The following is a 13,481-nucleotide window of genomic DNA, read 5'->3' as shown; positions in this document are numbered from 1 at the left end:
TTGTCGGTGCTGTGCGCTGGGAGAGGCCGATGTAGTTCCGGAGGACGCCGTCAGGGGCGGCGGAGGCGGCGGGGGCGGACGGGGCGCTCGTGCTTGATCGCGCAGCACTTTGCTCATGTTTCGTGCACCGCCTCGCGGCCCTGGCGGCCCTGGCGGCCCGGCCGCAGACAATTGATGGAGTTTCTATCGCCTCTATCTGCCGGGCTTGTATCGCCTCTGCGTTCTATCCGCCGCCAAGTTGGTCGTGATTTGGGCGTTGCTTGTGCTGCTCGCGGCAGGCCCCTTCGTAATCAGTGTCCAGGCCTATCGGTCCTACCGCGGGCGTCCGCGTCCAAGTTACAATTACGGCGTCCACGGGGCGTCCCCCTCCCACCGCCTCGGCGCGGCGTGGCGTCCTCCATGCCGCCACGCCCCCTTCAGATAAATAACAATGTCTTCTTTTTATATCCTTCCCGAGTCCCGTGATGAAAAAGCGCGCCGGCAGATAGCGTCGGACACCGTCGTGGCGGCGGTGCATAGCGCCCCCTCCCCCTCGGCCAGGTCGGCGTCGGCGGGGATGCGCCACTGTTTTCCCGGCCCCGGCCGTCCCTGGCCCCCAGTTGGTGTCCTCCAAGATCCGCGCGTCCGGGGCGACGAGCCTGGCGCGGCGTGGCGGGGACTGCCGTCGCTGGAGGCGCCGTGTCTCTCCTTCCTTACGACGCGTCACCAGCATCCGGCCATCCGGCGAGTGCAGCAGCATCCGGCAGCGCCAAGGCGAACGCCAAGGCGAACGCCAAGACGAACGCCGTGCTGCCGGCCGGCCCGCTGAGCAGCCGAGTGCTGCGCGCTGCCTACCCGCCGGACTGCAGGGGCTCTGTCGTGCTGGCCGTGGAGACGACGGGGGGAGGCGGCCAAATCTCTAGACGCATTTCGGGTTGCAGAGTCGCTAGACAGGACTCGAACCGAGCGTGTGACCCCACCAATGGATTGCTCTCCGAACGAGGAATCCATTGGTGGGGTCACACGTCCGGTTCGAGTCCTATTTAGCGACTCTGGAGCTGAAAACGCGTTTAGAGTTTTGGCTGCCTCCACCGGTCTTCTGGCCCACTGTGCGGCGGCACCACGAGATTTCTCATCCTCGCTCTTTTGCCGCCAGGATCTCCGTCATCTTCCGCGTGCGCTCCGCCAAGGCCGTCAAGATCACGGACCTGGACCTGGTGAAGCGCGTGGGCGCCATCCTGGGCGCGTTCGGCGTGCTGCTGGCGGTGCGCACACTGGTGGACCCGCCGCCCGTCATCGTGGGCCGCACCGCCGACGACCTCAAGGCCTTCCTGTGCCGCACCGACTGGTGGGACCACTGCTTCACCACGCGTAAGTAGTTTGGACTTGAGAATGCGCCTCCATTTTGCAGCTCGCTCGCCTCGCCGCACTGCGGAGGGGAGGCGCTGCACAGTGGGCCAGAAGACCGGTGGAGGCGGTCGAAACTCTAGACGCGTTTTGAGCTCCAGAGGCGTTAAACAGGACTCGAACCGAACGTGTGACCCCACCAATGGATTGCTCTCCGAACGAGGAATCCATTGGTGGGGTCACACGTTCGGTTCAAGTCCATTTTAGCGACTCTGGAGCTCAAAATGCGTTCGGGATTTTGACCGCATGCAGCGATCCCCTGGCCCACTGTGCGCTGCCGGGGAGGCACTGCGGCGTGGTGGCTTGACCTCCTCGTCGGTCCATTAGCCGAGACGCATCCCGACAGACACACACTTTGACAGACACGAGCGTCACGGGACGGGCAGCGCGTCGCGCGCTCAGCGATGACGGCGTTCGCTGACGCCAGTGTCGCCGCCTGCCCCGAGTTTCCCGCCCGAGGCATTAATTTCGTGAATTAGTACGTAGCGAGTCCGTCCGCGGTGTGGCGCGCGGCGTCGCGACGACGTGATTGGAGTAAACCTCTTGCGCGGCCCGCGGGGGCTTAGAGGAGGGGCTTATTGGCCTTGCTCGCTCCGCTCGCTCTGCTCCACGAATGATGCATGACACCCGAGTCCGTCGAGCACTTCTCGCGGCGTGGCGGCTTGGCGGCGAATCACAGAGCGAGAGGGCGTCCCGACCCGTCTACAGTGTGCCCGCACCATCAGCAGCGCACACACGGTCGATTACTTAACAAGACTTAGGATCCCACGAAGGTAACGGTGTACCGCGCGCTACGTGGCTGCGGGGAAGGGCAACTGCAAACAAGCTGAGACCCCCGCAGTGGGCCAGAGGACCGGTGGAGGCGGCCAAAACTCCAGACACGTTTTGAGCTCCAGAGTCGCTAAACAGGCCTCGAACCGAATGTGTGACCCCACCAATGGATTGCTCTCCGAACGAGGAATCCATTGGTGGGGTCACACGTTCGGTTCGAGGCCTGTTTAGCGACTCTGGAGCTCAAAACGCGTCTAGAGTTTTGGCCGCCTCCACCGGTCTTCTGGCCCACTGTGCGCCGCCAGGCCGTCAGGCCGCCAGCGCCAGCCAGCAGGCCGATGCCGAGCCGTGCCGTCGTCACTCCGTCTCTGTCGCACCCTTGCCGGTGCGGGACGCCCCCTCGATAGAGTCCTAGAGTGCGAGAGAGACGGAGCGACGCAGGCACGGTGTTTGAATGGAGCCAGCCAGCGGCGTGCCGTGCCGTCCGTGCCGTGCCGTCCGTGCCACACGTCAGAGTCGGTTAGGCTGGTTAGGCCGGTCGCTCTGGCGCGGGCGGCGCGTCGTTGCCGTTTATCACGATGACAGCGCCGTGTCGATTTCGACCCCCAATAAACGGCAGTCCCGCCCCGTCAGCTTATTTCTCTCCTTCCCACATCGCCGCACGCACGGCCACTCACACACGCACGCACACACACACACACACACACACACGCACACACTTTTTTTTAGGGGCGCGCGCCGACACCGCTCTTTACGCAGTTTGTAACGACGCCGGGGACGCGGACGAAGCGAGGCCGCGCGCCTGTCCACCCAACGCCAGCCAAAGTTGCGCGTGGTCACCGCTCACACACACACACACACACACACACACACACACACACACACACAAACACACACACACACAGCTAAACAAACGCGGGACTGATTTACAACTCCATCCGCGCCTTCTGTCGGGACACATAACAGCCACAAAAAGTGTTGATTTATAAGTTAATATCCCCTGTTATCGCGCAGTCCTGGAAGTTGTTCGGGTTGCTGGCGGGCCGGGCGGGGCAGGGGCAGGGCAGGGCAGGGTACAGCACGGCGTCGTCGCCCCCCCCCCCAGATTTGGGCCACTTACGCTCGGCGATTAGCCATTCGGGGCCCACCGCTACACTGGAAGGGAAGGGCTGGAAGGGAAGCGGCACTGCTGCTGGAGGACCATGCAGGACGCAGGTGGGGCTCGGGGGCTCGCCGTACCCGGTGCCACACCGCGCACCGCCGCGCGCGACGCCGAGGCGTCAATCTGCAGACAGATTCCGGGATTCGTTGTCGTCGCTCTGTTGCGAGAGAGACAGAGCGACGACGATGACTCTACAGTGTGCTAGCCGTTCGGAAGGTCGGAAACACAGCACCCACGGCGCGTCGCGTTGTTTCGGACTGTTTCGGGCGAATTCCCACCCTCTTTTCTCCCTCTCTGGTGGAGGCCGTTGGTTTGTTTTTAACACCGACCACCTCTCTCAGGGCGAGAGCGGCCCGCGCCTGTATGCAGATTGACTGTCTGTCTGTGTGTGTCTGTGTGCGCGCGTTCCCGTGCTCGAGCTTGCGCGCCCCCAGGCCGCCCTGGCCCCCTCCCTAAAGTGGCCGGTCCTGAAGGGGCTTGCCCCCGGGCTTGCCCGTTAAGCGGATGCCGCGTGGGAGACGGTAGGCTGGCTGACGGGGCACAGTGGGCCAGAAGCCGGTGGAGGCGGCCAAAACTCTAGACGCGTTTTGAGCTCCAGAGTCGCTAAACAGGCCTCGAAACGAACGTGTGACCCCACCGATGGATTCCTCGTTCGGAGAGCAATCCATTGGTGGGGTCACACGTTCGGTTCGAGTCCCATTTAGCGACTCTGGAGCTCAAAACGCGTCTTGAGTTTTGGCCGCCCCACCGGCTTCTGGCCCACTGTGTGAGGGGGCTGCCGTCGCACAGTGGGACGAAACGCCAAAAACGGGGGTAATTATAAAGTGCTCAAATCAATGCAAAATCTCTACTGGGGGGTTTTCGGGTGCGAGAAACCCATTTCTGAAAAAATCAGACCAGAAAAAGTACCCCCAGGGGCGGATCGGCAATCGATGGGGGGAAAACCAGGAACGCGTGCGACTATCGCTCCCAAAATCACTATCCGGGGGTTTTCGGGTGCGAGAAACCCTTTCTGACAAAATCAGAAAAAAAAAGTACCGCCAGGGGCGGATCCGGCAATCGATAGGGGGGAAACCAGGAACGCGTGCGACTATCGCTACCGAAATCACTACCCGGGGGGTTTTCGGGTGCGAGAAACCCATTTCTGACAAAATCAGACCAGAAAAGTAACGAGAAAGAAAAGGGGGGGGGGGGGGGAAAAAAACACAGTTGCACTTTAAAGACATTTCTTATATCTTAAGAAAAAAAACCTCTGCTGAGAGCTTTGCTTCAGCTCAGGGTCAGGTCAAGCTTGGGTGCGCGGCCGCGGTATGGTGGCGTTGGCCGGGAGGGGGGCTCTGTTCGCCTAGCTGTGGGCCCCGGTTTTTTTTCACTTGAGAACTCCGGATTGCGCACAGAACGCATCACGCAGGCTGAACTTCCCTCCCCTCACATTTTTGTGTTGCTTGGTATCAAAATTGCCGTCTAATCATGAGCTATTGGCCTGTCACACTCGCTAAAAAAAATTGGTGGGTTGCGTACAAAATGCATCGCGAAGACAGAAGTTTCTATCGACGGGCCCTAAAAATTTGGGGGCTTTCTGAGCGCCGTTTATGACGGGTCGTACAGGGGCCGCGGCGGCGCGGGAGGGGGAGGGGGAGGGGGGGGTCGGGCCTGTCGCGCCGCGCGTTGCTGTGCGCGGGAGGGGCCGGAGGGGCCCCAGGCCGGGTCCATAGGAGGGCCTTTATGGTGAAGCTGCACCAAAAGAAACTGTCGACCCCTCAGCTTTCTTTTTACCCTGGTAGGCGTGAAGTCGAAAAACGGCCACGGCGACGGCCGGCCCGGCCACGGCGACGCTCGGCCCCCCCCCCCATATATATATTCCTTTTTGGTATGTTTCTGAGCAGTGTACATTGCCTCAGCCCGGGCCCCCCGCCCCAGCCTCCCAGATCCCAAATAGGCCTCTGACCAAACTGTAGACACAGCCTCGCACATTTGCGAGTAATAGCTCAAGCTTTGATACGCTTTACCTAAAAACAGTACGTCCCGGCAGCGCGCGCGCGCGCGCGCCGCACCGCCAGCCTGGCCACCAGCCGAGGGGCGGGCGGCGGCGCGCGAAAAAAAAGCATTTTTTAAAATGATTTTTTCAAAACGCGGAGCATTGCGGGGCATTCGGCGGGATGGGGCCCCAAAGGAGAAGCTGCTCTGTCACGGACATTTTTTCCCCCCCGTGCGCAAATGTGCGCAACTCGACTTATCTCAACGTGAAAATCGTCCAAAACACGATTTTACTCTACTTTCTTTGGCTTGTTACTTCTGATAGGTTACTCAAAATTTAAATCCGAGGAGTGCGTTAGATTCGTCAATTTCTCAGCTTTCCAAAAATATATAACAGATGGGGTTTATTTAAAACGACACGGCCAGTAGAGGACAAACAGTACACCCCTGACAGTAAGTGCGCGAAAAACCGGAAAAATGACCAAGTTCGGCGCCCCCCCAGGGCTCACACGTGTGAAATATTGACGAACGAAGCAGTGTCCCGTGTAGCCCAGACCTTTCTTGCAAATGTCTGATAGTTCGTTGGACCCCATCGCTAAATTTTCAAAAATCCACTTCTCACCGCGTTTTTGGCGTTTCGTCCCACTGTGCGTCGTCCTGCCCCTGGCCTGCCCTGCCCGGCCCGGGACGACCCTGCGTGTACTTACCGGGGCCCACCTTGGCCTTACTGCGTACCGCGATACCATGTGCTGGGCCGGGCCGGGCCGGCCTCACTAAACACACCGGATTACAACGGGGAGGGGCCGGGCCGTGCCGGGCAGAGGGAGGGAGAGCTCTCTGCAGTAATCAGCACCGGTAACAGCAGCGCCGTGGTGCCGTGGTCGTGGCCCCCGCCGTGCCCGTGCAGGCCGTGCAGGCCGTGCCGGTGTCGGGGGGACTTGTTACTCGCCGCCGTGCCCCTGCCCGCCCGGCCCCACGCCGCCACTGCTAGTCTTGTCTGGTTTGCTGCTAGATTTACCAGCAGCAGCGCCCGACCCGCGCGCGCGCTCTCAACTTCCGCATCCTCAACAACAACCCCCTGCTCGTGAAGGGGCGACTACACTGCATTAACTCGGACCGCAGCGACAAATCAAAACGGTTTTTTTTTTTTCAGTGGAGGTGGCGTTCCTGGCCTGGGGAGTCCGCCTGTGCATCGTGGTGCGCAAGGCGCCCTCCGAGTTCAACGAGAGCAGGTTCATCTCCATGGCCATCTACAACGAGTTTCTTCTCTCCGTCTTCCTCAACGTCTCCATGTAAGGCGGCCTGAGGCCCCACGCCGCCTAATTCGGTCGCTCGGCACGAGGCGGGACAATGCCACCTAATTGTCGGATGGTGTTGTTCCAGGCTGTTCCTGCAGTCGCCCGCCAACCCGGACCTGCTGTTCGTCATCTTCTTCTGCCACACGCAGCTCACCATCACGCTGCTGCTGGGGCTCATCTTCGGCAGCAAGGTGAGTGGGCGGTGGGCGCTCCACAGTGGGCCAGAACACCGGCGGAGGTGGACAAAACTTTAGACGCGTTTTTAGCTCCAGAGTCGCTAAATGGGACTCGAAGCGAACTTGTGACCCCACCAATGGATTGCTCTCCGAACGAGGGATCCATTGGTGGGGTCACACGTTCGTTTCGAGTCTTATTTGACGACTGTGGAGCTCAAAACGCGTCAAGAGTTTTGTCCGCCTCCACCGGTCTTCTGGCCCACTGCGCCCTTTCGCCATAGCGCCCGGGGCCGGCGGCGGCGCGAGGTCGGATCAGTGACAAGGACGAAACCAAAACCAGCCTCCAGTCGTTCCAGTCCGCAGCGCGGGTCGGATCGTGTGTGTTTTCGGCTTAGGGACAGTTGAGGAAAAACGCTACGAGGAAAACGTGGTGTGGGGAAGAGGGTGGGAACCGTAAGCAAAGCCCGGCGGGGCGGACCGGGGCGGTCTGCGGTGAAAAGGGGCAGTCGCGCGGTAAAGAACGAGGCTATTTTGGTCAGACTCAACGAGGCGGCCTATCCTCCACTTCGGACGAGGGGTCAGTATAAAACAGCCCGTCTTCTTTGTCTTCTTTCCCTCTTTTTTCCTGCTTGGCGAAGCAGGCCGCGCTTTGGGATGGCCGTCCGCACAGTGGGCCAGAAGACCGGTGGAGGCGGCCAAAACTCCAGATGCGTTTTGAGCTCCAGAGTCGCTAAATGGGACTCGAACCGAACGTGTGACCCCACCAATGGATTGCTCTCCGAACGAGGAATCCATTGGTGGGGTCACACGTATGGTTCGAGTCCTATTTAGCGACTCTGGAGCTCAAAACGCGTCTGGGAGTTTTGGCCGCCTGCGCCGGTCTTCTGGCCCACTGTGGCCCGGCCCGCCGGCCGACACGGGCTGGAGTGGAGCGCCCTAAACCCTGCACTATGAGATAAAGGGCGAAGAGCCGCGCTCCGCGCTCAACCCCGAAGGGACGAAAAAAGGTGCGACCCGACCCGGCCCGCAGTGGCGTGACACCCCCCGGGACTGCAGCCCGCGCCACTGGAGGAAAGCCTGTAAAAGTTGAGGTCCCCCGCATCGCGCTCACGATCGTTATTTAGTTTCAAGTTTCGCCCCTATATATTTTTTTTTCACTGCTGTTCCGTCATCGCATTACATGATTACATTTTGAGCGTGCGGGATTATGTGGGAAAATGTTGGTGCGGAAGCGTATGGCCGGCACCGCGTAAATTGAGCTCTCCCCCGAGGGTGGGCGGGGCGGGGCGGGGCGGGGCGCCCTGTGAACGAGCGGTGCGTGGGTAATTGATGTAACACGGTGACCGCCATCCATCTTCGTCGGGGCCATCCTTGGCGGGACTGCAGCACGACGACGTGCACGACGTGCACGACGTCTCGCCCAGCGCTGGCGAGCAGCGCCATGATGAGCATGGCGTGGGCGGCGGCAAGGTCGACGCGGCGCGCTGCTGCTGCTGCTGTCCTGTCGTCGTCGTCGCCGTTATGCTGACAGACAGGACGGCCTCCATCACCTCCCCGGCGGTATTATCATTTTGGCGGGGCTGCGTTAGTGTGTGCATTGCGTTACGACGGCGTAAAGCGGCAAGCGCGGCTCGTAATCTGGAAGTTGCTGATCGGCCGGCGAGTCGAGGAGCCCCGCACAGTGGGCCAGAAGCCGGTGGAGGCGGCCAAAACCCTAGACGCGTTTTGAGCTCCAGAGTCGCCAAACAGGCCTCGGAACGGACGTGTGACCCCACCAATGGATTCCTCGTTCGGAGAGCAATCCATTGGTGGGGTCACACGTTCGGTTCGAGTCCTGCTTTGCGACTCTGGAGCTCAAAACGAGTCCGGGGTTTTGGCCGCCTCCACCGCCTTCTGGCCCACTGTGGAGCGCCGAGGAGCACGGCGACGAACGACGGCGGCGTGAATCGCGTGATGGCGGCAGCGCCATCAAGCGCATTATCGGCGCGCTCGGAGTAAAAGTAAGGGCCGTGCGACAACAGGTTGATGCGCGTCACGGTCGCGTCACGGACACGCGCCGGCACTCGACAACGTGACGCGAGTGACGCGCGGATAGCATCTCGCGCGCAGGCCGCGGCGGCGGCAGCGCGGTGAAGCCCGCAGCGCCGGCGGCGGGGGAGGCACGACCAACTCGCTCCCCCCCCCCCCCCTCTCGCCTTTCATTTGCCTGCTAACCCAATTCCACCTCGGCAGAAGAGTCCCGCCAAGCGGCCCAACTTTTCGGGGGTGGCGGGAATCTAATTAGACTCGTTGGCGGGGCGGTCTCGCCGCGAGTCTCGGCCATTTTTCGTCGCGTCGCGCCGCAGACTGATTCCGCTCCGCACGACGTTGTCGTCGCTCTGTCCCTCTCGCACCCGCACGGAGAGCGGACTGGCGCCCCATGAGTGCGACAGAGACAGAGCGCTGCCGGCCGCGGTCCGCGGTGTGTAGACTGAGAGTGGCGCCCCTCCCACAGTGGGCCAGAGGACCGGTGGAGGCGGACAAAACTCTAGGCGCGTTTTGAGCTCCAGAGTCGCTAGGCAGGACTCGAATCAACCGTGTGACCCCACCAAATGGATTGCTCTCCGAACGAGGAATCCATTGGTGGGGTCACACGTTCGTTTTGAGGCCTGTTCAGCGACTCTGGGGCTCAAAACGCGCCTAGAGCTTCGTCCGCCTCCTCCGGTCTTCTGGCCCACTGTGCCTCCCCCGCTACCACGGCGACCACGCCGACCGCCACCACACGTGGCCGATTTGGCGCGGCGCGCGGCCTCGGGGCGGCTATGCCGTCGATTCCGCGGCTGAGTACCGCGGCCGGAATGAGGAGAGGTCCGCGAGGCCGCGGCTCGTCGTAAAAGTTTCCTTGCAGCGCCGACTCGACTCGAGTCCGGCCCGCTTCCAGGCCGCTTCCAGCCCGCTCCAGCCCTCGGCCCTTCATCATGTTATACGGGCCGGGAGTCCCTTTTTACGCCCATACGTTGTCATAAATCTGATGATGACGATCGTTTTATGTCGGTGGGCCGGCCGGCCGGCCGGCCAGCCGTGTGCTTTGACTGACCTCTCATTCCCATTCGTTATGTTGTCGTGAGCCCCCGCGTTCGTTCGTTTCTCTCCCGCTTTTTTACCTGCTTTTTTCTCTCTCTCTCTCTCTCTCTCTCTCTCTCTCTCTCTCTCTCTCTCTCTCTCTCTCTCTCTCTCTCTCTCTCTCTCTCTCTCTCTCTTTTCTCCGCCATTCCTCTTTTCGCGGAGGAAACGGACGTGCAGGAGCGGCAGCCTCGAGTGAAAGCAGTGCTGCCACGTAAGGAGGCAAAAATCCCCGCCACGCACCGGAGTCCAAGGGCCAAGGGGTTGCCAACCTTGCAGCCTGCCGACCAGGCAAAGTACCTTAATTGGCTTCGCTATCGAAAAGTTGCGTGGCTGAGGTTGGAAACCCTTTCGACACAGCGGTTATATTGGTAATTTTTGCCTGCGTAGGTGGCAGCACTGAGTGGAGGTGGTTCCGAAGGGTGCACTACGAGTGCGGTGCCACTGTGCCACTGGAGCGGCAGCGGTGCGCGGGATTTGGGCGTTCGGAATGCATTTGCACTTTGCGGCGTCGCGCTTGGCCACCGCCAGCACGCCAGCACCGCCACTGCCAATCCCGGACCGGAAGCCGCCGCGGCGCTCCCGGGTTGGCCGGCCTAATTCAGCGCGAGCGCGTAGCCAGGCCCACAAGCCCACACGGCCTACACGGCCTACGGCCCACGAGGCCCGTACCCGCAGTGCCCCGCTGTGCCGCGGCGCGTTTAGTGTGGTCTGCGGGTGCTCGCCGCATGGCTCGCCCCGTGCCCCCTATCCGCCCCTTCCACCCCTGCCCCACCTAACGGTTCCGTTCCGGTCCGCGGCGCAGGGAAACTAAGCCACAGCTAAGCGACCGGAGGCCTGGCCGGTTTACGATATCCACCTGTTGCACGCCCCACGGCCAGCATGGCCAGGGCGTAACGCGTCGGTGCTGCTGCCTGCCTGGCCGGGCAGAGGCCCTCGCTGCGGCGGTCGGGTCGGGGAAGGAGCGGATGCAGCCGAGTGGCGAGGTTATCTCCCCTCACTGGTAAACTGATCCCGCTGCAGGCACTGTAGGCCGGCGGCCAGAGCGAATCGCACCCCGGTTCCGCTCGGTTCCGGTTCAACCCCGTGTGATAAAGCCGGGGAAAACCAAGTCCCAAGTTCGAATACCCGCACACTTCGTGAATTTCTTAGAAGGACAAATTATGTGTGCGGTCGTCCTCCTGCAGGTACTGTGCATGGGGGATGATTTGGTGATTTTTTTTCTGTCGTTTCCTGTGCAGGCGTACCTGGTGTTTCGGGACCGCGGCCGCCTGGAGGAGGCGCCCTCCATGCCGAAGCCGCCCACCACCAAGTTCCTGCGGTCCACGAACTCGCACTACGCGACGCAGCCGACGCCGGCCTCGTCCAACTGCAACGCGGCGCACAACGACGTTGGCGTGCAGGTGGGTGGTGTGGTGGATGCACCGCGGCGGCGCAGCGTCTCTGCGTGCGAGCGGGTCGGGCCGACACACAGTGGGCCAGAAGCCGGTGGAGGCGGCCAAAACTCTGAACGCGTTTTGAGCTCCAGAGTCGCTAAACAGGTCTCGAAACGAACGTGTGACCCCACCAATGGATTCCTCGTTCGGAGAGCAATCCATTGGTGGGGTCACACGTTCGGTTCGAGTCCTGCTTTGCGACTCTGGAGCTCAAAACGAGTCCAGAGTTTTGGCCGCCTCCACCGGCTTCTGGCCCACTGTGCGACAGGCCTCACGATGGTCACCCTTGTCCCGCAGGAGGAGTTCTCCCGCCTCAAGTCGGCGCTGGACGCGCTCCGGGACCGCAGCGTGTGCCGCGGCGACCGCATCCTGGCGGCGCGCATCGGCGCCATGCTGGAGTGTGCGGGGCCGGGGCAGCAGGCGCTCAAGGAGTGCGAGGAGGACGCGGCCAAGGCCAAGGAGGCCGAGGCCAACCAGGCGGCCAGCAAGGCCAGGGCCGCCATCGCGGCCTCGCCGTCGACGGCCTCGCCGCCCTGCCTGGCTGCGGCGCCCGAGGCGTCCTCGCGGACGTCGCTGCGGACGACGCCGTGCGCCACCACGTCGCCGGGGACGTCGTCCGGGCTGTCGCCGGGGCTGTCCACCGTGTCCACGCCGCGGCCGGGGTCCGTGGCGGGCCGCGTGGACGTGGCGACGTCTCCGGAGCGCGGCGCTGGCTCCTCGGACGACGACGACGAGGAGGACGACGACTACGAGGAGGAGGACGACGAAGACCCGGTGCTCGCGGAGGACGACGACGACAGCCGGCGGCCCGCGCCGCCTCTCACGCTCAAAGAGCTCCGCGCCGTGCAGCGCAGCTTCAAGAGGGGCTTGGACGCGTCCGCCAACAACGCCGCCGCCGCGTCGGCCAACGCGTCCACGGCGTCGACATGCGGCGGCTCGAGCGGCAGCGTGGGCAGCACGGGGCCGTGCAATGGTGACCCACCCCGCCGCCGGCACAACCATCATCACCACCACCATCACCACCATCATCACCACCGGAAGCACCACCACCGCCACAAACAGGCGGGGCAGGCGAGGAGCAGGTCCTTCGAGGACGCCGCCGTGCCGGCCTACCTGCTGGCCAGCTCGCCGGTGACGCCCGCCGCGCCGCCAGCCGCCGCGACGGCGGTCATCGGCAGGGTGGGGCGGGGCGGGCGGACGGCGGCGACCTGCGTGTTGTGCCAGGGCGGCCCTCAGGGCGGCCCCCGCGGCCTGTCCCACGACCACCCGCACGGCAGGAGCGCGTCCTGCCCGTCCTCCTCCCAGGACTCGAGCCCCAACGGCGTCCTCTCCGCGCCCCTCGTCCTCGACATGGACGACAAGAACCGCTTCACGGAGGAGGTGGCTGTATGAGGGCTGCCACACTGTTAGAAATTCCGGTTCCGAGGGCTGGAAGCCTGGACCGGAGCGGTGGTGTATTTCTAACAGTGCCCCAGCCCACGAGCGATTACGTGATTCTTTTGTATCTATTTCATTTGACAGTGTCAAAGAACTGCCAACCCTACCCTATGCTTTTCACTGTTTCAAAAAAAACTAACATATCAAAGGAAATCTGGTATATATCTGCATTTTAGCACAAAGCATATCTTTCTTCCGTATTTGTTGACAAAAGTTTAGTTGTCAGAATTAATTTTTCAGATTTCGTGGATTTTGCAATCTGAACGCAAGAACTTGAACTTCGGACTTAAACGTAACTTCGAGGCGGAAATGTCGTTAAGGTTGAGAAAGTGCCATGTTGAGGGGAGAGTCATGATAAAGTCAGATGAAGGATTAGGGTGAAGTTAAGTATTAAACCAACTGTGATAAAGCCACATAATCTTTTTGTGCCAAAATGTGAATTTTAGGTTTAACTCGGGTGCCCCTTGAAGACTTGTGACACTCTGAGCCCTGTTGCAAGGCTTCCAGGTGATGTATGGTCTCAACAGTCGAAAATCAAAATCTCGTTCCGCGTCATGATCATCAAACCGCGTGGAAGGCATCACTAAATGTCCGTTACCGCGTTGGAAAAAGGCAAATTCAGCGCATTGGCATGCGAAAATATGTCGCTGTTTTTCTGTTAAAATTCCAATTAAATTTAAATGACGCGTTTGGAGTCCACGCGGCCCACTCGCGAAAATAAAGTGAGGTTGAATCT

The 13,481-nt window shown here is 61.5% G+C and overlaps 1 protein-coding gene across 1 annotated transcript in view; it reads left to right on the top strand.

Moving 5' to 3' along the window:
- Positions 1-13,213, top strand: part of LOC117642991 (probable G-protein coupled receptor 158) — a 175,599-nt gene extending 162,386 nt beyond the window's left edge. Inside the window, exons 9-15 of the mRNA XM_034381628.1 lie at positions 1,136-1,350; positions 6,450-6,588; positions 6,680-6,785; positions 11,114-11,275; positions 11,606-11,785; positions 12,986-13,122; positions 13,192-13,213. Coding sequence (XP_034237519.1) covers positions 1,136-1,350; positions 6,450-6,588; positions 6,680-6,785; positions 11,114-11,275; positions 11,606-11,785; positions 12,986-13,122; positions 13,192-13,213 — 961 coding nt within the window. The remainder of the gene's footprint in view (positions 1-1,135; positions 1,351-6,449; positions 6,589-6,679; positions 6,786-11,113; positions 11,276-11,605; positions 11,786-12,985; positions 13,123-13,191) is intronic.
- Positions 13,214-13,481: the final 268 nt, after the last annotated feature.

This window comes from Thrips palmi, unplaced genomic scaffold, assembly GCF_012932325.1.
Source record: "Thrips palmi isolate BJ-2018 unplaced genomic scaffold, TpBJ-2018v1 HiC_scaffold_16, whole genome shotgun sequence".
NCBI lineage: Eukaryota > Metazoa > Arthropoda > Insecta > Thysanoptera > Thripidae > Thrips > Thrips palmi.
The sequence above is the reverse complement of the archived record's forward strand: the minus strand, read 5'-3'. Positions and strand labels throughout refer to the sequence as shown.